Source organism: Labeo rohita, unplaced genomic scaffold (genome assembly GCF_022985175.1).
Source record: "Labeo rohita strain BAU-BD-2019 unplaced genomic scaffold, IGBB_LRoh.1.0 scaffold_114, whole genome shotgun sequence".
Lineage (NCBI taxonomy): Eukaryota > Metazoa > Chordata > Actinopteri > Cypriniformes > Cyprinidae > Labeo > Labeo rohita.
In genome coordinates, this window is record NW_026127274.1 from 60,971 (window position 1) to 83,406 (window position 22,436).

The 22,436-nt window shown below is 37.3% G+C and overlaps 2 protein-coding genes across 17 annotated transcripts in view; both read right to left on the reverse strand.

Moving 5' to 3' along the window:
* LOC127157652 (hatching enzyme 1.2-like) overlaps positions 1–18,892 on the reverse strand; it is a 67,181-nt gene extending 48,289 nt beyond the window's left edge. The window contains exon 1 of the mRNA XM_051100912.1: positions 17,725–18,892. The gene's annotated coding sequence lies outside the window, so the exon portion shown is untranslated. The remainder of the gene's footprint in view (positions 1–17,724) is intronic.
* The window catches only part of LOC127157649 (meprin A subunit beta), a 127,683-nt gene that overhangs the window by 58,068 nt on the left and 47,179 nt on the right, over positions 1–22,436 (reverse strand). For 2 of the 16 annotated variants that reach the window (XM_051100904.1, XM_051100909.1), the window contains 13 exons: positions 17,148–17,166; positions 16,956–17,015; positions 16,830–16,873; positions 16,514–16,592; positions 16,242–16,359; positions 13,490–13,668; positions 13,124–13,342; positions 12,801–12,953; positions 10,511–10,726; positions 9,968–10,435; positions 9,659–9,844; positions 9,484–9,573; positions 8,998–9,375 (listed from right to left, as the gene is read on the reverse strand). In XM_051100904.1, coding sequence (XP_050956861.1) covers positions 9,374–9,375; positions 9,484–9,573; positions 9,659–9,844; positions 9,968–10,435; positions 10,511–10,726; positions 12,801–12,953; positions 13,124–13,342; positions 13,490–13,668; positions 16,242–16,359; positions 16,514–16,592; positions 16,830–16,873; positions 16,956–17,015; positions 17,148–17,166 — 1,833 coding nt within the window. In that variant the 3' untranslated portion in view covers positions 8,998–9,373. Of the gene's footprint in view, positions 1–8,997; positions 9,376–9,483; positions 9,574–9,658; positions 9,845–9,967; positions 10,436–10,510; positions 10,727–12,800; positions 12,954–13,123; positions 13,343–13,489; positions 13,669–16,241; positions 16,360–16,513; positions 16,593–16,829; positions 16,874–16,955; positions 17,016–17,147; positions 17,167–17,444; positions 17,526–22,436 lie in introns of those variants that run through there. The other 14 variants (XM_051100901.1, XM_051100899.1, XM_051100895.1 and 11 more) reach the window with 12 other exon arrangements.

Sequence of the window (22,436 nt, forward strand, 5' to 3'; positions counted from 1 at the left end):
GGGGCCCATTTTTCAGCCCAGTTCATACCCATATGGGCCCCACATACAAATGTTGGCTGGGGGGACCGGTGTTCACGCTGAACTGCACGTAACACACACTATTTAAATTGACTAGTGTAACTTTTGGGTGACTGTGTTTTATTTTTCAAATGAACAGGCTGCAGTGATAGTGCACGATCAAACAGCTGAATAGCATATTCCGGCATTTTGGTCATAGTAAAGGCATAATTCCATACTGCAAAGTCCAAAGCAGTTTGAAGTGTCAAGAATATTAGCAAAGATTATTATAATTCGTTTAGACTAGAACACTGTTTAACTTATTTCGCTATGGAACTATCGCTTTTTTTTTTTTTTTTTTTTTGTTTGTTTGTTTGTTTGTTTTTGCTAAGAACGAACCGAAACATTTTGCCTTTCGCCATGAATTTGACAACCCACACCCACCCACTCCCCATCTCGTTCTTCTGAGTTTGAGATCTTCCCAGAGCACTAGCCTGCTTCAAAGACTAAAATCAAGGCGCCCACCACTAGTTCAATAGTTTTTTCTCAATACCCCTACAATAGAGGCAGTACGTGCATTGCATTCACGCGTTTGCATTGCAGATTATACAGTTTTCTGTTGCTACGTGGGCGCTCAGTTTTTTTTCTGACATTTAGCTAAAATATAAAGATTCAGCGATTCACATAAGCAATTTGGTTGTCTCGACAACAAAAGCTAGACTAAGACACACTTTTCTCATCTCCTCGAATGCAAAAAAACCATTAGCCTTTATAAATATAGTGCTGTATTATAAATACAGAAAACATGTACTTTTTCAATCAACACTTCTTTATTTACCACAAGTCTGCAAACACGCTGAGATGCTTCAAACTGCGCGCCGCACTTCATTCACGAGAGAGGCGGGAGGATTAATACGGTTTGACTGACAGTTTAATGAGCCAATGGCGTCACGAGGTTTAGTGGCGGTGACCTCGCTTACTGACCCAGGATCAGTGATCCGTAGCAGTTATATTTCCGATTTGAGCTTAAAGTATAGAAAAATATATAGCTTTTAGCTTTTGTTGACTACCGCGCTACTTGATCAAAATAAGAGCTTAGCTACTGAAAAGCTATTTGATTCAGAAAACAGCGACGCTACCACCACGCTACTGAGAAATGTAGTTAAGCTAGTAGCGTCACTACTTGTAGCGACGCTACTGCCCAACACTGGACATAGTAGAAACACAGCGTGACTCTCACTCTGCCGCTGTCACCGGAGAATAACGTGGAGTAGACTGTGTAACACACACACACTCAGCGCAGAACGGTACTTAATTGATGACACGTTTCGGTTTCTGTCCAGCATTTTCATTACGTCGGGCAGTTAATTTGTACAACAACTTAGGCTTCTTCATGTGTTTAATATTTGTCTTGTCTCCCTTTGTTCACCTGAATGTTTCGACAAATACTTTAATAAAAAAAAATCACATTGTTATAAGATAGTTTCATTTCATATTACATAAGTAGTATTGAAGTATTAAAGCCATTGATGAGATGGATTGCATGCACGCCGGTAGGTGTCACGTCAGGATCAAAGTTTACAATAACGGATGCGAATGCGGTGTTCGTAGTGACCCATGATAGACTGATTCCTTGTGTTTCCACGACATCCGGTGACATTCCGCAACACTGACACAATCCATGGACACAGTCACACAAACAAATACATACAAATCAATTCCGCGATGTAACTAATCCTACATTTGATAGAAACGCGTCATCAATGAAATATCGTTCTGCAGTTAAGTGTGTGTTCACATGTTCAGTAAGAGTGTCAGTGTCAGTGGCACATGCCACTGCTGATTCATATCAGTGAAACCCGGAAGTGTCAGCGGTTGTGCTACTGATCATAGTGGCGTGTGCTAATGTCTTTCGTGTGTCAGATGTCATGTCACTTTATTCGCAAGCGTCAGCGACAGATCTTTTACTGTAGCATCCTCGATCAGCTATAGCTCCTAATGCGAAAAACACGGAAAAGCTGCCTGAACTAGAAAGACCAAAGTAATCGAGCTGGAAAGGTGACGCCCACTATTATTGAGTGACGTGCCGACAACCGCAAACCTCAAAATGAAATGTGGAGGCAATAAATAAATGCGTAAATAAATAAATAAATATTTAAATAATTAAATATGTAAATAAATAATTAAATAAATAGATGTGTAAATAAATAAATTCATAAATAAATACTTAAATAAATAAATGCATAAATAAATATTTAAATAAATATTTACACATTTATTTATGCTTTTAATAATTAAATGATGAATTTAACGATTTATTTATATATTTCAACATTTATTTAATTATTTAATTTTGAATAATTTGGCCCTCCATAGTTTATTGACAATATAGATGTGTTAAAAAATGTTTAGGAAGTAAAGTAAATGGAAACAGTATTATGTAATAAGAAAACACAAGTAAAAAAATAAATAAATAAATGAAAGGTTTTTGCTTTTTTTTTTTCAGAGAAATCTATTTTCAGAGTATGAACAACAAACGCAAACAGTGCAGCAAGTAGTGAAAACAACTGTCTTGTGCAACAAATATACAAACAGCGCAAATGATTCACAAACTACACACAAAATGAGAGAAAATATACAGAGTACAACAGAAAAAAAAAATTAGTGCACATGATCTTTATAAACTATATGAGAAGAATTACCATAATATAACAGTAAAATAGATCAAACCACTGGCTGTATTCGCGTTTAACCGGGACAGCGCATACCGACGTGAAAACAAATTCCAACGCATTATGGGATATGTACTGCCGTTTCATCCTTGCTTTTGTTTTGTTTTGTGTCAAAGTGCTCTGTCGTGTGTTTTTCTATGCTTTTTCAGAGAGTGCTGTCATGCAAATGTGCTATTTTGTCTTTGTTTTCATGCATGCAGGACGTACTTTATTTTCACTTTGAGTTTGTTCAAATTTCCAAAGAAACATGCTAATTGGTGCTTCAAAAGTCCAAAAACTATGTTTATTGGTTGAATAGATGACAGTTTGAACCAATCTGGGAACGGAGCATTGGTTTCTGCATTGGTTTATGCATTGGTTTCTCTGAGGAATCAATGCGATCAAAATGTGATGACGTAATCACGTTCACTACGGAGCCTCTGAATATCCAAATGAGACAATAGTGATAAAGGAAAAAAAGCGGAGGATCTCAGCTTTGCGGTACTTTTTAAATCATTCAGATTGGATGAGCGCTTCAAAAGTTATTAGATATTTAATAACAATAATTATTTTTAGCCGCGGGCGGCTGTCTCGGTCTTCATCTGGATTAAAGACCAATCACTTTAACTTGGCCTACACATAACTCATTTCTATAATCCAAATCTGTTAAAGGATTGTTATTAGGCTGCATTAATTAGGTCAACCGGAACCGGGAACACTTCCCATAACACCTGATGTACTTGTTGCATCGTAAAAAGAATGGCGTCTACGCTAATATTAGTGTAGCAGACACCTGACGCATCCAGGACCAACATCAAATAAGAAGCAGTTTGAAGTGTCAAGAATATTAGCAAAGATTATTATAATTCGTTTAGACTAGAACACTGTTTAACTTATTTCGCTATGGAACTATCGCTATTTTTTTTTTTTTTTTTTTTTTGTTTGTTTGTTTGTTTGTTTTTGCTAAGAACGAACCGAAACATTTTGCCTTTCGCCATGAATTTGACAACCCACACCCACCCACTCCCCATCTCGTTCTTCTGAGTTTGAGATCTTCCCAGAGCACTAGCCTGCTTCAAAGACTAAAATCAAGGCGCCCACCACTAGTTCAATAGTTTTTTCTCAATACCCCTACAATAGAGGCAGTACGTGCATTGCATTCACGCGTTTGCATTGCAGATTATACAGTTTTCTGTTGCTACGTGGGCGCTCAGTTTTTTTTCTGACATTTAGCTAAAATATAAAGATTCAGCGATTCACATAAGCAATTTGGTTGTCTCGACAACAAAAGCTAGACTAAGACACACTTTTCTCATCTCCTCGAATGCAAAAAAACCATTAGCCTTTATAAATATAGTGCTGTATTATAAATACAGAAAACATGTACTTTTTCAATCAACACTTCTTTATTTACCACAAGTCTGCAAACACGCTGAGATGCTTCAAACTGCGCGCCGCACTTCATTCACGAGAGAGGCGGGAGGATTAATACGGTTTGACTGACAGTTTAATGAGCCAATGGCGTCACGAGGTTTAGTGGCGGTGACCTCGCTTACTGACCCAGGATCAGTGATCCGTAGCAGTTATATTTCCGATTTGAGCTTAAAGTATAGAAAAATATATAGCTTTTAGCTTTTGTTGACTACCGCGCTACTTGATCAAAATAAGAGCTTAGCTACTGAAAAGCTATTTGATTCAGAAAACAGCGACGCTACCACCACGCTACTGAGAAATGTAGTTAAGCTAGTAGCGTCACTACTTGTAGCGACGCTACTGCCCAACACTGGACATAGTAGAAACACAGCGTGACTCTCACTCTGCCGCTGTCACCGGAGAATAACGTGGAGTAGACTGTGTAACACACACACACTCAGCGCAGAACGGTACTTAATTGATGACACGTTTCGGTTTCTGTCCAGCATTTTCATTACGTCGGGCAGTTAATTTGTACAACAACTTAGGCTTCTTCATGTGTTTAATATTTGTCTTGTCTCCCTTTGTTCACCTGAATGTTTCGACAAATACTTTAATAAAAAAAAATCACATTGTTATAAGATAGTTTCATTTCATATTACATAAGTAGTATTGAAGTATTAAAGCCATTGATGAGATGGATTGCATGCACGCCGGTAGGTGTCACGTCAGGATCAAAGTTTACAATAACGGATGCGAATGCGGTGTTCGTAGTGACCCATGATAGACTGATTCCTTGTGTTTCCACGACATCCGGTGACATTCCGCAACACTGACACAATCCATGGACACAGTCACACAAACAAATACATACAAATCAATTCCGCGATGTAACTAATCCTACATTTGATAGAACGCGCGTCATCAATGAAATATCGTTCTGCAGTTAAGTGTGTGTTCACATGTTCAGTAAGAGTGTCAGTGTCAGTGGCACATGCCACTGCTGATTCATATCAGTGAAACCCGGAAGTGTCAGCGGTTGTGCTACTGATCATAGTGGCGTGTGCTAATGTCTTTCGTGTGTCAGATGTCATGTCACTTTATTCGCAAGCGTCAGCGACAGATCTTTACTGTAGCATCCTCGATCAGCTATAGCTCCTAATGCGAAAAACACGGAAAAGCTGCCTGAACTAGAAAGACCAAAGTAATCGAGCTGGAAAGGTGACGCCCACTATTATTGAGTGACGTGCCGACAACCGCAAACCTCAAAATGAAATGTGGAGGCAATAAATAAATGCGTAAATAAATAAATAAATATTTAAATAATTAAATATGTAAATAAATAATTAAATAAATAGATGTGTAAATAAATAAATTCATAAATAAATACTTAAATAAATAAATGCATAAATAAATATTTAAATAAATATTTACACATTTATTTATGCTTTTAATAATTAAATGATGAATTTAACGATTTATTTATATATTTCAACATTTATTTAATTATTTAATTTTGAATAATTTGGCCCTCCATAGTTTATTGACAATATAGATGTGTTAAAAAATGTTTAGGAAGTAAAGTAAATGGAAACAGTATTATGTAATAAGAAAACACAAGTAAAAAAATAAATAAATAAATGAAAGGTTTTTGCTTTTTTTTTTTCAGAGAAATCTATTTTCAGAGTATGAACAACAAACGCAAACAGTGCAGCAAGTAGTGAAAACAACTGTCTTGTGCAACAAATATACAAACAGCGCAAATGATTCACAAACTACACACAAAATGAGAGAAAATATACAGAGTACAACAGAAAAAAAAATTAGTGCACATGATCTTTATAAACTATATGAGAAGAATTACCATAATATAACAGTAAAATAGATCAAACCACTGGCTGTATTCGCGTTTAACCGGGACAGCGCATACCGACGTGAAAACAAATTCCAACGCATTATGGGATATGTACTGCCGTTTCATCCTTGCTTTTGTTTTGTTTTGTGTCAAAGTGCTCTGTCGTGTGTTTTTCTATGCTTTTTCAGAGAGTGCTGTCATGCAAATGTGCTATTTTGTCTTTGTTTTCATGCATGCAGGACGTACTTTATTTTCACTTTGAGTTTGTTCAAATTTCCAAAGAAACATGCTAATTGGTGCTTCAAAAGTCCAAAAACTATGTTTATTGGTTGAATAGATGACAGTTTGAACCAATCTGGGAACGGAGCATTGGTTTCTGCATTGGTTTATGCATTGGTTTCTCTGAGGAATCAATGCGATCAAAATGTGATGACGTAATCACGTTCACTACGGAGCCTCTGAATATCCAAATGAGACAATAGTGATAAAGGAAAAAAAAGCGGAGGATCTCAGCTTTGCGGTACTTTTTAAATCATTCAGATTGGATGAGCGCTTCAAAAGTTATTAGATATTTAATAACAATAATTATTTTTAGCCGCGGGCGGCTGTCTCGGTCTTCATCTGGATTAAAGACCAATCACTTTAACTTGGCCTACACATAACTCATTTCTATAATCCAAATCTGTTAAAGGATTGTTATTAGGCTGCATTAATTAGGTCAACCGGAACCGGGAACACTTCCCATAACACCTGATGTACTTGTTGCATCGTAAAAAGAATGGCGTCTACGCTAATATTAGTGTAGCAGACACCTGACGCATCCAGGACCAACATCAAATAAGGACAAACACAAGTAGTGCCTTTTATTGGGTGTTTACTGCAAGCATAAAATGGGACAGCTTTACAACAAATGTCTTTTTTTTCTTGTTTCACAATCTCTCTTCAGAATGTTTCACACAGACGTATATTACAAGCTTTGTTTTCTTCATCTTAAATTGTTCCACTTAATAAAATGCATAAACCCAAAGGCATATTTTTATATAGAATTAATAAGATTTACAAATACTGAGAATTAATAGAGCAATAATAAAACAAAATGAACAATAACTCATACCTGCAAGCATAAAATGGGACAGCTTTACAACAGATGTCTTTGTTATTGTTTCACAATCTGTAAATACATCATTTAGTTAGTACAGTGTCCCATATTCAAATATGCAGGCAACTTACAATATAGTCATGAACTACATTACCCAAAATGCACCGCGGATTACTGGCGCGCATTTCACTCTGCACACACGGATTAACCACTAATGTTATCACAACGAGATGAAACAGAACTCAAATTAACATTTTTTTGCTTTTGATTCTTAACTTCATTAGGTTAAAAAGTTGCTTGGGTATATATAAAAAGCTATATTTTTAGGTGGATTTTTCCAAACAGGGTATTGTCAGACTAAAATATGTATTTAGAGTAAAATATTGGTTGAAATATGAAACCTTTATATGTGTATATAAACTATGCTATACGTAAACATAAATATAATAATAAACTATGAAACTCCTGGAAATTAAAGTTGGTCTTACTGTAGTAAAAGTGTGGTAACCATGTTTTTTTGCAGGTTACCATTTCTATAATGGCGGCTTTACTACAAATACCATGGTATTTATTTATTTAGATTTTGGTACATTTACATAGCTGAATCACAATAAAGCTAGTTTGATTATAGTAGCCTATTTGTATAATTAGATTAGCCTACTTAGTTTTATACTTTATACTATATTTCTCTCCACTGTAGGCTATGTCTCAACATATAAAGCAGAATTACAATAAATGTTCACAATAAAGGTGTTCCGGGTCTCAGCAAACTAGCGTAAATTGACCGACAGCACCATCTGCTGTTTTTGGGAAAGAAAGTTGCTCAATTGCATTGTAACACACAATACAAATGTTTGTCCATACCACTGCATTTTCTCTCAAATAGAGTTTTGTATTTGCGAATCACTTTGCGTTTGTTTGAAAGTTGAGTTTTTCTTTGCAAAGCAGATTGTGTTTATTTGCAAAACGCTGGATTTGTTTGATGAATATTGGCACAAAATTCACTCCATACATCGGGAATTCTCCTGGTGCTCCCGATTAGTCAGTCCGGGCCTGGAGATGTTACAGAACTATTTCATGTATTCTAAATTTAATCGATCAACTGAAAAAAATCTATATAGGTTACTTTTATGTGGGCTTTTGTGGGTGGGAGCAATACAAAACATGAATGTCGTGGACGGGAGCGGGACGAGATAAAATATATTTTTGTGGAGGCGGGCGGGCGCAGAACAGAAAAATCTGTCCCGCACAGATCTCTACTTGTATGTCCAAAATAAAAGGTTTTGCTGGAAAATGTTATCTGAACAAGTAAGTAACATGTCTGCCAGTTTTGTTCTGACAAACTGGGGGCTACCAATGCTGATTAAATCTAATAATCGCAAAGTTAGCTCAGATCATGTCAAACCATGCAAATTATTATTACTATACTTTGTTGAATTGTTAATGTCAACTCTAAAGCTTGGAACTGCCAGGATAATTTTTATTTATAACTACGATTGAAAGAAGGAAGTCATACACACCTAGGATGCCTGGAGGTTAAGTAAATAATGGGCTAATTTTCATTTTTGGGTGAACTAACCCTTTAAATGTGGTGTTGTTGTTGAAAGCTCAGCCAAGTCAGAAGAGCAGACCAGCATCTCAGTCAAAGGAAGAAGGCTGACATCAGTCAGGACAGGTACAACAGAGTCCTCTTACTGCTAATACTGTGAATTTTTCTGCATAGTTACTCTATTACTTGTGCTACAATGATGGACTGGTCTAGAATTGTTTTCTGTCATGGTCTTTTTTAGCCCATTTTGTTTGAGCTGGTTCAACAGGCTAACTAATTATTTATAATATGCCAGCACTTTGTTACAGACTATAACAAACCACTAATAAACTGTGTGAGCATTAATGGTTCAGTACTTATTTTGATTAAGTGCTTTTTTTTTTTTTTTTCTTTTATTTTGCATTAACATTTATTCATTTAGCAGGCTCTTTTATCCAAAGTGACTTACAAATGAGGAATACAAGAAGAAATTCATCTTAAGGAGGCAATAAACATGAGAAGCGCTAGTAATATAGTAATTTTCTTGAGAATAGCACAGTAGTTTTATCAGCTTTTTTTTTTTTTTTTTTTTTGGACCAGAGACATTTTAAAGGCAAGTTATGATTCAGTAGCTCAAGCTCAGTAATGAAGACACAATCTGGCAAATTCTGGAAAGACTTTTTTTCTCTCTCAATTGAGGCTTCATGATGCTCCTGCATGATGTCATGGGGATCTTTTAGTCCACTGTCCTTTTAAATGGACATTTGGGGTTCTGTAAAAAAAAATTCTGTTTAATGGGAATTTACTTTACATGCGTTTATATTTTATAATTGTACAATTATCAAATATGGGAGGAGAAAACTGGTATATGGACACATACACATCTGTCTCTTTGGCTCCTTCTCCGCATTACGATCATCAGTCTCTAATCGCAAGTCTCTGATTTCCGACTCCAAAAGTCCAGTCACATCTATTCATGAAGTTAAAAGTTAAAACTTTTATCATATTTCATAAGAATTTCTCTGGTATGGAATAAAAACATGCTGCTCACAAACCATTAAGGGAGAAGAGGAAGATGACATCATCTCCTTTGATGAAGCTTCGACTCTTCAGACGATCATGTGTGATGTAACTTTTGTAACCGTAACCTGGTCCCCGGTAGTATTTACTGCCATTTGAGTCAGTGACTAGACTGCCTACTTTTCGTGGGTTGTCCCAGAAATACTTAACATTACCTTTGGCTGCACAAAGAGAGAAGATACTGTTTATAAAACATATTTTATTGACTTTTATTTCTAAATAATCTGTAACCAAGTATCTGTACTTAGCACATTAAAGTTAATATCTGTAACTTTGTATCTTACAGTCAGTGGAGGTCTTGGTTGGATCTGTTGTGATCATCCTAATGTTGTTCATGCGGTGTTGGATGTCTGGATTCTGGTCCATCAGCTCCATGGATGCCTGTCGCCATGGACACGGCCATTGGAGTTTGTCATCATAGGGTCCAGATGTCAAGTGGAAGTAGACTGCCATTTTATTTGGGCTGTCTGTCACACCATTAATGTACAAACCAATCTGAAATGAGTAACCATCTGGGGACAGGTAGCGGGGGCTGTAGGTTTTGTAACCGGCATGGGTTGTAGCAAGAAGACTGGTAAAATTACGAATGTGCCAAATGTATTGAGGACACTTGGTCTCTGAGAGGTTGATGTCATCCAGAGAAAGACCACCCTTTGATGGTTTTCTTCCTTTAACTCCTTCAAACACCACTCTGAATTTATCAGAGACATCTAGCGTAACATGGTATAGTTCCCAGGAGCCTTGGTGTCCACCTAAACAGTGCAAGTAAAAGTTATCCATAGCCTAAGAATTTATCTATCAGTGTTTTAAACATTAATATTTATTACCACTGATCTTCTGAATGAGTCTCAGGGCTCCTTTGGGGTTTTCAGTGGTGTATTCACGCACCCAGATGTTTAGCTGATCGTCGGCACCCCCACTGTTGTAGTGATAGAACTGCAGGCATTGGGAGCGTCTTTTGGGGTAAAAGAGGCGACTTTCCAGGTAAGCTGTGTCACCTTGGGTACCTGTGGCTGTGCTGAAATGCATGAAGAACCCAGCACCTGGAGAAATATAAACTTTATTAGATAATAGGCTATTAAGCCAGTCTTCTTGCTTTCACTTTGGATCTAATAATGGAGTTTAAAGATCATTTTGTATGTCTTATAGCAGTCCTTGACAAGAAATGTCTAGAGAAGGCCAAAGAATATTTTCTTACAGTATCAGTAAAATGTTTTTATCATGAAGACCAAAATGCCACCATAACATCATAAAAGAGTTATCAATGCAAGATTATGGATTATGGATTATTAACACAGTGGTGGTATAACAGAAATTAAACAAATAGACTTCTAGTCTTTCATGTGACACTGTCCCATTTAAAAGAGTCTATGTATGATGCGATGAGACCTAAAATTATCATATATATTGCATATAATAATGTCTGTTCATGACACTTTCTGTTAAATTTCCTTGGCAAACAAATACAAATAATGGTCAGTTCTGTGATTTACAAGAGAGTTTCTAATATAGCTGCTGAGAGAGTGACTGTAAGTTTGACATTTCTCTTTATACTTCTCTCTCTACATTTTGATTCCCGTTGTAAAGTCATGGAAACACAATAGCAATTTTTTATTTTTTTTCTGTTACAGTTGGTGTTAATTTTGCAGTAATAATATTTGCTTTGTTCAATATTCCACACATGACAATACTATTTTATTTGACTCAATCCTTGTGCCTTAATTGCCAACTTCCTTACTACAGTTGTTCTCAATTCCAGTTTCTGCAACCTGTCAGGCATTCACCACAGCCACCCTTACCTGCCACACCACCCGAAGCACCGCCCACTCGTTCCTCATCACCAGAGTTTTGATCACGCACACCTGAAGCTGATTAACTCCACCCTTTATATAGAGCACTGGTTCCATTTATCTATTGTCGTTTTCTACTTTCACACCTCCAACGTTAGCTCCTGACTTTTCATGCTGTTCTTTTGGACTCTGCTCTCCGTGTTCCGGCTGGACTTATTGTGGCTCTAAATCAGACTCTTATCTACTCATCAATACCAGGACTCTCAGCTAAGCCATTTCTCTGCATTTCAATCTACTGCTCTGTTCATCCTTTGCTGTGAAACTAAACCTCAAACTCAACTGTTACTTACCTCTCGTCTCCTCCTGTGTATGTGTGTGTGACACAACCCACTGCTCTGCACATTTTGTATGTTTCTCTTATCACTTAAGATGTTTGTTCTATTCTACAATAAGTGCCCTAATTTATTTTACAGAAGTATATTATATCACACTTCTCTAGTAACTTTCGTCTGTGTGTAAAGATGCTGCAGGCAGTGGCATAGTGCAAATCCATGAATGAATTTTTCGAAGTGAAGTAAACTTCAACAGATTTCCAGTGCTCAGTGTCAGGACTATGGACTATGTTTTGTCACTGTTTCATCCCTTGTCTCCGCCTGCAGCCTCTAAGGCAAGGACTCCGCCTCATCCCCTTAACCCATTAGCTCCACCATGGCCCACTAGCTTCGTCCTCTCTGCCATGGCCCAGCAGTCCACTGGCTCCACCAGGTTCCCTCGTCCCTCCGGCTCCACCGGGCGGATTATCCCCTGCGCATCTCCTGTGTGCTGCCTACTACAGCCTAACGTGACACTCAGGGAGTAGGGAGCAATGAACGCTGTTCATGCATGGAGCTGTCTTCTAATGAGCTGATGATCTGATTCAGGTGTGTTAAATAAGAGAGACACGCAAAATATGCAGAGCGGTGGGTCGCAAGGATTGGAATTGAGAAACAATATAAATAGCATGTGAAAAGAGTAGTGTTTTTTTTTAATTCAATGTAATTTAATGTAAATGGCATTGAAGTGACAGTGACAAAAGTCTGGATTTTGGATGCATCACAAAGAAAGATATTTGCTTTTATATGGCTTTTGGGCCAATGAGATTTTACAGTGGGCGGGGCTACTGAGCATGATGGTATATAAATGGAAACAACTGTGAAATTTTCATTTGCATGAAGTTTTATTGTTAGTGATCATGTGGCTCAAAATGGCAATTTTCATTGTAAATGAATGAAACTCAGTTGGGTTGTATTTGGTTGAACCTTGCTTTTGTGGTAAGGGGTGTTCATACCTTGACATCGACCCAGGTTGGTGTAGTCTGTCTGTGGACCACCCTTTACTCTTTGTACACGAGCCCACTTGGCATTTCCACCTTTACCCTGGATCATACCACAGATATTCGGCTCCTCAAAGTGGCAAGAGTCCAGAAAAGTTGAGGTTGTAGCTGGAAGAATTATGAAGAATGTTTAGGACAAGATGACTGAGAGAAGCCAAACAGTTGAGCAAGCAGTCTTTGTCTTATCAGTCAGATTAATATCAATACATTTACAAATAATAATGGAGGATTATTAAGTCAACAAGTCTTCCACAGAGAGTGCTTAATCATGAACTTACTACAATTGTATAGCCGGTTCAGCTTAAGCAGGTCACTGTCACTAAACTCCAAGCGTTGACCAATCACATCCAAGAATTCTGGTATCTTGGTAACAATGGTTGGCTCACTGTTTTTGCTGAAGGCCGTCTTACTATAGTGCATGACTGAACCGTAATCATAGGGCAGACCAAAAGAGCTTGACACTGTGTCATTGTGTATATTGAAGTTGTGCTCTTTACCTTAGTGAGAAACAAACCGTGAAACAGTAAATGAACAAATGTGTTTGCATTTAATATCAGTATATATATATAAATAGAGATTTTAAGAGTTTGGTAAAACAGAATGATGTTATTATTGAGGCATGTTTTTAAGAATTCAGTAATTACCCGCTTTAATCTGGTTCCACACTATGGTGACGTAGTCATCTCTGTCAAATCTGGACTGCTCGTGCCAAAAACCCAGCGCATGCAGAAACTCATGCTCCACAGTTCCTAAATTGTCACAGTTTTCACCAATTGACAACTCCTGTTTCCCCATGTGACGATTCCCCACATGTGAGTAACAGCTGATGGAAAAGGAAAAACATCACCTTTTCATCACCCTGAAATTATCCTTTGTTAAAATGTAAACCTTTTTGATGCAGTCAGTACAATAAAAGTCCCAATGTTTGCACATGCCTGAAAAGGTCTAACATGCTTATTTGCCTAAAAATATTATTTAATACATTTAAACAATTAAAGATCCACTGATGTGCCTTGAAGTGCCACACTTCCTCACATCCTCAGCATCATTATAATCGCTGTTTTGCTTTAGTAACAGTTTCATATTGAATCTAAAGGGGTAATCCATTAGATTGTAGCTGTCATACACTGCTGTCAAATGCGTCTTTACTGAGTTCAACAGCTCTGGCCCAAGCTGTGATATAAACAAAACACTACTGGCTATTTAAAAAAAAAATGCAGGGCTTCTTGATGTGTCCCACCCTGTCTTCCTGTTTCAGCTGAAATTACATCAACAAATAGAATAATACAGAATAATATAATAATATTTAACTGATTAGAGATCTAAAATGCAGATATATTGAACATGGCACCTGATGACTAATTTACCATTTTTGCTTTATTTGATGTTTAATTCATTGCAGGTTCCTTTAAGCAATTTTGAACATGCACTCTAAAAAATATATAGATTATTGATTATACATAGAAATACATACAAAAATACAAAATGCAATACGGATTGTACTGCATGTTAGCATTCTTATCGTGTCCAAAAGCATAATTTATTGAACCCATATGTCTTCCTAACAAGAAACTATGCTTCAAGGTCCACAGGTCGACAGCTGTGGTTCCAACCACGTAAATTTGCAACACTGTTTGTGAATGTTCGTTTCAACTATGGTTTTCGTGAAACACTGAATTGATGAGCTATTTTATTAACGACGGAACTTGCGACCATAGTTGGCAAACAATGCTTATGGGACCCTTGCTCGCACACAAATCAGGGCCGCCCCAATCATATCAAATATGTTTTATAGCTGTTGGGATGATGACCGCTATATGAAGTAGCTTACTTTATGGCATACGGGTGCGTGTTTCCCAAAAGCATCGTTAGCCAACTATGGTAACAAGTTCTGTCATTCAATTCAATGATTCGCAAACTTATGTGGTTGGAACTACGGCTCTCGACCTGTGGTGAAGAATAGTTTCGTGTTAGTACGACATGGGCTTAAATAATATTCTGCTTTTGGGCACAGTAAACAAGCTAACATGCAGTACAATCTATATCTTTCATTTGATCTAAATATAAATGCATTTTAATCTATGTATTTTTACACATTCTATATAAGTGCCATTTTTTAATAGCGCGGATGTGCATAAACGCCTAAGGGAACCTGTTATAAATCAATTAGCAAATAAAGCGAAATGAAAGGGAACCAAAAATTGTAAATTAGTCATCAGGCGCCATGTACAATTTAGCAGCATCTCTAATCAATTACATAACATAAGTTATTACTCCACCACATGCATGTGTTGTCATTAACAATGGCTCTACTGTATGTTGTAGGACTAATGTGGTTCAAATAATGAAGATGCGACACCCCAGGAGGTGAGGGAAAACTAACAGACTGCATAACCTGAATTAATAATTTCATTTTCTCAGAATTTGGCCTTGGTTGCATTATAGTTTTATTTCATTAACAGTCTTATTCATAATATTGCGTATGTGCTGTGGAACTTGGCTATTAACACGCAACATTTTAATTATATTCTGCTGAAATAAACAAAATGAAGGAAATGACTTAAAAATAGATTTGTTCATTTTGATGAACAAGATTCAAAGATCCGAAAATGATCAGTAACATGATCCGATCTTCCCATCACTAGAAGCGAGCCCCGCGGAAGACTTCTACATGGCAGTCAACCAACAATTCGACATGTGGACTCAGACAAGTCTGTGAGGGTTTAGGACACGATTTGGGACAGAGTAATATAAACATGTCTATGAGTGGGCGGGACACTTCAGATTCTAGAGAGCATTTGATTGGACAGAAAGTTTGATGAGAAGCTGAAGTGCAGTGTGATGTCATCAAAATTGTTGATTCATTTTGGTGAAAGTTAGAGAAGTAAGTTTTGAATGATTTTATTTTCTAAATGTGAATGTGAATGTCATTGCTTTGGAGCACACTAGCTTATACACTATAAAAAGTTTTCACCAGTTTTAGCTTAAAAAAATTAAGGTCAGCAGCTGCCTTCAATTTTTTAAATCAACTTTAAACTACAAGTCATTTCAACTCACTACAATAAAATGAGTTAAAATGACTTGTACTTTTATGTTGATTTAATTTATGAGTTGACATTACTTGTACTTTTAAGTTGATTTAACTTAAAATTTTAAGGAGTTGCTGCTAAAATTCATAGTAAAAAACAATCAAACAATGAAACAAATAAACAAAAAACCAAAACAACAACAACAACAACAACAAAAAAACGTAAATTTAGATTTCATGGGAATTTAAAACTAAGATTAAAAAGTTTTTGTTTGGTGGCAAAAAAAGTGAAAAATGTGAATAGAATTTTGATTATTATGCAGTGTGTGAAGATGAGTTTAAATGTGTGTCATGTAAAGTTTTCTCACCCTCTGTCTTTAAATATGAAAATGTAGTTTGGCTCTCTACACCAGGGTTTGAAGTCAATACAGGTCTTGAGTCTGAATTGCTCAAATGCTCTCAGTATCACACCTTTGGCATTGATTTCTATCAAAAAAAAAAAAAAAAAAGAAAAAGAGCAAGTAAAACAGAAGGGCAGTGAACGAGCAATTTGAAGCAAATTAAGTTGTATTTAGATTGTCAGATACAGGTCAAAGCATAAATTCAGCTGAACTGAATCAGTTATTGTATATTCACAGACCAAGGCTTCTGTCAAGGACGTACGGCACAGTGGTCGGCCAACGATACTTTTCATCCAGAATAGTGTTTCTGTCTTCTCCCTGTTAAATATGGATTTATTTTATTTAATAAAGTTGTATTATTTTGATGTTTGTGATGTTTAGTGATTGAAATTTTACTGTATTTACACATTAGTTTGACCTCCTGAGGATAATGTTGACAGGTTAAGAATGTCCTAAAAAAGTATGTTATTATTTTTCAGGCCTAGAGATTCAGGCCCTACTTTGTACCCTATTTGTGGAAAATGGCATGAGAATTTGCTCAAAGAAAACACTGACCTCCTGTATCAGAATATCTCCTTCCACCAGGTGAAGTCCTGCCTCTGTTGAACAGGACAGCAGTTAATAAAGTGTTATAAAAATTATGCTACAGATTTAAGACATGATATTAATGTTTCCACAAACCTTCATTTATATCAATTATATCCCGGTCTTTTCCATCATCCACATCAATCTCTGTATTCCCTACAAAAATAAATAAATAAATTAATTAATTTAAAAAGGTCAAATTCAGAGCATAATATATCAAATCATTTAAAAATGTTGTGATTATTGAATACATTGTTATATTAAAATTATGTGATTGTTATGACTCACCTGTGAGTGAAGATATTGGCTTTGAAAGAGAACATTCGAGTGTCAAAGTTGCCCATTTACATCAACAAACTATTACAGTGCAAGCTTTGTTCATTGTATAACCTCTATTATGAAATACCCACAAACTATATCATCATAAAACTCATTCAGTCTTGAACAAGGTCATTACATTATAATATACCAACAGCTCTTTTAGTTTTGCTCTAAAATATTGTTATTTGCTTTTGTTTAGCACAATAATAATCAATGTATAATCACAAAGTCATTGTTTTTATGACATCTGAATTCTACACTCACCAAACACAGCGCTGTGGTGCATACGCACAGAATCAGCAATGTATGGAGAGACGCCATGAGAACTCCAGTCTGAGCCGTTCTCTTCAGAACATCAGTGCATTGTGTATTAACCAATTTATAGAACAAAAGAATTTAGTCTGCAATGATACAAGCTTATATCCGATAGTATATGATTTACAATGGTCAACTTAATATTATTAAACATGATAAAAGTAAAGATTTGGCTAAGAGTTAAAGGAACAGTTCACCCAAAATGAAAATTTGCTGAAGATTTACTTACCCTTGTTATGGAAAAATGTTTCCAACTCTTATTATGAGAGTATTGTAGAATAGGAAAAATAGGGTTTATTCTTGCAAGACGGTCAGACAATCATACAGAGCATCTGCAGAGTGTGTGACAAAGAAGAACACTTCAACTAAGTATTTATATCTTAATCAGACCAGGATGTTTCTATATCATCCAATCATAATGCATACTCAACACGTGTCTCCTTTTAGGGTATCTGTCTATTCCCCCTCAGACTAGGGCTGATTAAGTATTTAATGCAAAGCATCTTCCTAGTAGTTAGAGGATCAGTTGAACTTTAACTAGTACTAAATCTTGGGGGCTTAGTCACCCATGGTCTAATACCATTTAAATCTGGGAAATCATCATTTTTGGGCAATTGCACATCCATTATCATTTGGTGTGACACATGATCACATAATTTCATGACAGCATTTCTTATCACCTTTAGAATGTAAGGCCATAAACACTGTAAGAATAAGCACAGTAATAATAAAGAATTACACCTCTTTAATAAGCTCTGCATGCAAGTAAAACAGTTGTTAGGGTTCATAAACAAAAGAAATCCATCAAAGCAGAAACATTCGGAGTGGCCAAATCAACAGTTTGGTACATTCTGAGAATAAACAAACAAACAAACAAATAAGAAAACAGTGGTGAGCTCAGCAACATAAAAAGGCCTGGACAGTCACCCAGGACGACAGTAGTGGATGATTGGAGGATCCTCTCCATGATAAAGAAATCCCTTTCACAACATCCAGTCAAGTGAAGAACACTCTCCAGGAGGTAAGCGTGTCACTGCTACGTTTACATGAAAACAAATAATCCATTTGTAATCGGACTGACGGCGCAATCGGACCGAAGTGCCTTCATGTAGACACCTTAATCGATCCGATTGATCTCGATCGGAATAGAATTTCAATCGGACTGACGAGGGTGGTTTATTCCTGTTCTAATACGATTGAGAGTGCACGTAAACACTCGATCAGATTAAAAACCGAAACTGAAAGGCAAATATGCAATGACGCAGAAATAGCGTAATGACCTAGTGTAATGCGGCTCTTCCTTTTGAATAAAGTGTTGTATAAATGTGTGTCCTGTTATTATAAAACTGTGAAGTGGAGCAGGACAACCTCTCACCAGTTCTTGTTTCGGATTCTCATTAGTGATGGGTCGTTCTTGAACGATTCGTTCATTTTGAACGAATCTTTAATGTGACTCGGGACGAACAGTCGCCTTAATGATTCGTTTAGTCGCGCAATGCGCAACATCCTATTAGGTTCTGTACTGGAATTAGTTCAAAAATTTTAGAGTCGTTCGTTCACCTTATGGGGCTGTCACGTGATGAACGAACGACTCAAACCCGAAGCACTCAATAAGATGAACTAATCAAATTCTCCTTCCGGCTCAGACTGCATAGGTTAACATTACGGGGTGTCACGTGATGAAGAACGACTCAAACCCGAAGACTCAAAAGATGAACTAATCAATTCTCTTTCCGGCTGAGACTGCATAGGTTAACATTACGGGGATGTCACGTGATGAACGAACGACTCAAACCCGAAGACTCAAAAGATGAACTAATCAATTCTCCTTCCGGCTCAGGCTGCATAGGTTAACAAACGGGGATGTCACGTGATGAACGAACGACTCAAACCCGAAGACTCAAAAGATGAACTAATCAATTCTCCTTCCGGCTCAGGCTGCATAGGTTAACATTACGGGGATGTCAGTGATGAACGAACGACTCAAACCCGAGGACTCAAAGAGATGAACTAATCAATTCTCTTTCCGGCTCAGACTGCGTTGGTTAGCTAATTGGGCTGTCACGTGATGAACTAACAACTCAAACCCGAAAACTTGTCAGATAAGAGGCGAGGTGAGCGAATCATAGACTAAAGACCCAGGTAAACAATGAATGAATCTTTTCTGTTTCTTATAGCATTATAGTTTTGTTTTGTTTGTAGTGTGATCAACGTTTGTGTAAGCAGTAGATGTGTTAGGGAGGTAAAACGTAACATTTTAATTATATTTTGCTAAAATGAACGAAATGACTCGAAAAAAGATTCGTTCATTTTGCTGAACGAGACTCAAAGGACCGAGTCGGTAAAATGATCCGAACTTCCCATCACTAATTCTCATCCACAGGCAACCCGTTTTGGGCGCAGGGAGGGGCATTTTTACTACGTGATGATACATAAGAGCAGCACAGCACAGCGGTTTATGTATATTTATCCAGAAATTAATTCTGCTTAATTCTTCTGTTAAAAACAAATAAAGAAAAAGTGTAGGAGAAACTCTATATCTGTGCAGTGTGTCCATGTAGAAAAAATCTATTCCGATTTGAAGCTTGTGACATATAAACGCGCACATCAACCCGATCACTTTATTTAGCGTTCATGTAAACACTACATTCAGATTCATCAATCGGAATGAATTCAGTCTGACTGAACCAAAAGTTGTGCTTGTAAACGTAAAGAGCAAATACAGAGGGTTCACCACAAGGTGCAAAAAAGGCGGCCAAATTAGACTTTGCCAAAAAATAAAAAATAAAAAAAAACATTTGAAAAACACCAACCCACCTCTGGAAAAGCATTCTTTGGGTGGCTGAAATTACACAGCCTGTACCAGACTGATGGGAAGAAAAAAGTATGGAAAAGGCTTGGCTGATCCAAAGCATACAACATCTTCTGTGAAGCATGGTGGAGCAGTTGTGATGGCATGAGCATGCATAGCTTCCAGTGGCACTGGGTTGCTGGTGTTTATTGATGATGTGACAGAAGTCAGCTGCAGTAAAGGCCTGGCAAAGCATCCCAAAGGAGTAAACCCAGTCTCTGGTAATATCCTCAACAAAATATAAAAAATTAACATTTTTCTTATGATTATATTTATTTGCCCAATTACTTGTGAGCCCCTGAAAATGGGGGGTCTGTGTATAAAAATGGTTGTAATTCCTTACCATTTTATGTTATATTTTTGTTCAACCCCTTGAAATAAAACTTAAAGTCTGCACTTCAATTTTATCTTGATTGTTTCATTTTAAATCTATTGCAGTTTGCCAAAATTATGAGAATTGTTTCAGTGTCCAAATAAATATGGACCTGACTGTAGTTGCCACTCATTTTAGACTGTGTTTTCAATTCACATGTTCTAATCACTGAACTTGTAGTGCCAGAATCAACCATGAAATATAACCATTGCCCTGATATGCAAGTTATTCTTAGTAATAGTTTGTAAGCTTTATTTTCATATTGTACATAAGTTCCTACCTTTCAGTCAAATTTCCTCTCCAACAGCTCAATACCTCAATCTTTTATAACAAGCAGCAAGTTGTTCTTCACTGCAGTTGGCAGTGTTTAATAGCACATGTTGCTTATTTAAGACTGTGTGTATGTGTGACTCCTCTCCCTCCGTTCGGGTTCATAGACCACTTCCTCTCAGCACTCTGTGGTCATTATTTTCTCACCCTCAAGGCATCCAACTTCCTTAATTCTTTGAGATGAATGCAGTCAGAATTATTTAAAAAATTGCTATATTACAAACAAGCTTTAAAAGGAGTGGCCAAATCAACAGTATTTCTTTTCATCAGTCCAAAACAAGTCCAATAAAGCGCATCCATCCATAATAAAAAAAAGTTCCTCATGGGTGGTAAATAAAGGCCTCCTGTAGCGAATCAATGCATTTTTGTAAGAAAAATATCCATATTTAAAACGTAATGATCACTTTAATCTAACTTGCGCTAATAGTTGTACACCGAAGCAGCTCCGGGAGGATGACGTTGGACATTGCCGTTGTGTATGCACCTGTGAGTCTCATTAAATTGATGCCGGCATGGTCAGACGCAGCGACTATTCCGGGTCCCAAAAACTGTGGTTTTATGTCTTTTAATGTCGTCTGTTTGTCTCAAAATAGTGTCAGTTCACAATTAATTCATGAGGAAATAACCATGCATGATCACCAAAGCCTTTTTGAAATCAGCAATGCATACAACCACCAACTCGCACCAGCGGCCACTGAGAAGCTTCAAGGCCTTTGCTTATTGCTAAAGCTGAACACCAAGACCACGGCCTCGTCTACTGACGCTACCCACACAAAGCAGCGGCACCGGCGGTGTGTGATGGGACAGAAGCGCGGAAAGCACGGAGGCATACGAGTTAGGCTAAGGGCTAACCCCACCAGACCAGCTCTTCCAACACTCTAATGTTCGCTCACTGGAAAATAAACTGGACTCAGTTCAACTCAGTCGCTCTACACTGCATGAGGCAAGGGATTGTTGTGTGTTTGTTTTCACTGAAACATGGCTAAACGACAATATTCCCGACTCCGCCGTTCAGATGCAGGGGCTAACCTGCTACCGAGCAGATACAGCACTGTCTGGTAAGACTCGCGGGGGAGGACTGTGTGTTTATATCAACAAAGGATGGTGTAACAATGCTGTGGTAGTGACAAAACACTGTTCATCGCTGGTAGAGTTTATGTTTGTGAAGTGTCGGCTATTCTATCTGCCACGGGAGTGACATTGTTATTGTCACGGTTTACATCCCGCCGTGTACAAATGCTAAAGCCCTGTTCACACTACAAGCGACAGACAGCGACAAAGCGACACGATCCCATTCATTTCAATGGAGAGCTGGCGATTTCCGACATCGGGCTACAGCGACCGGATGGGGCGTGTCCAGCGATGCAACAAAGTTCAGAATCCCTCA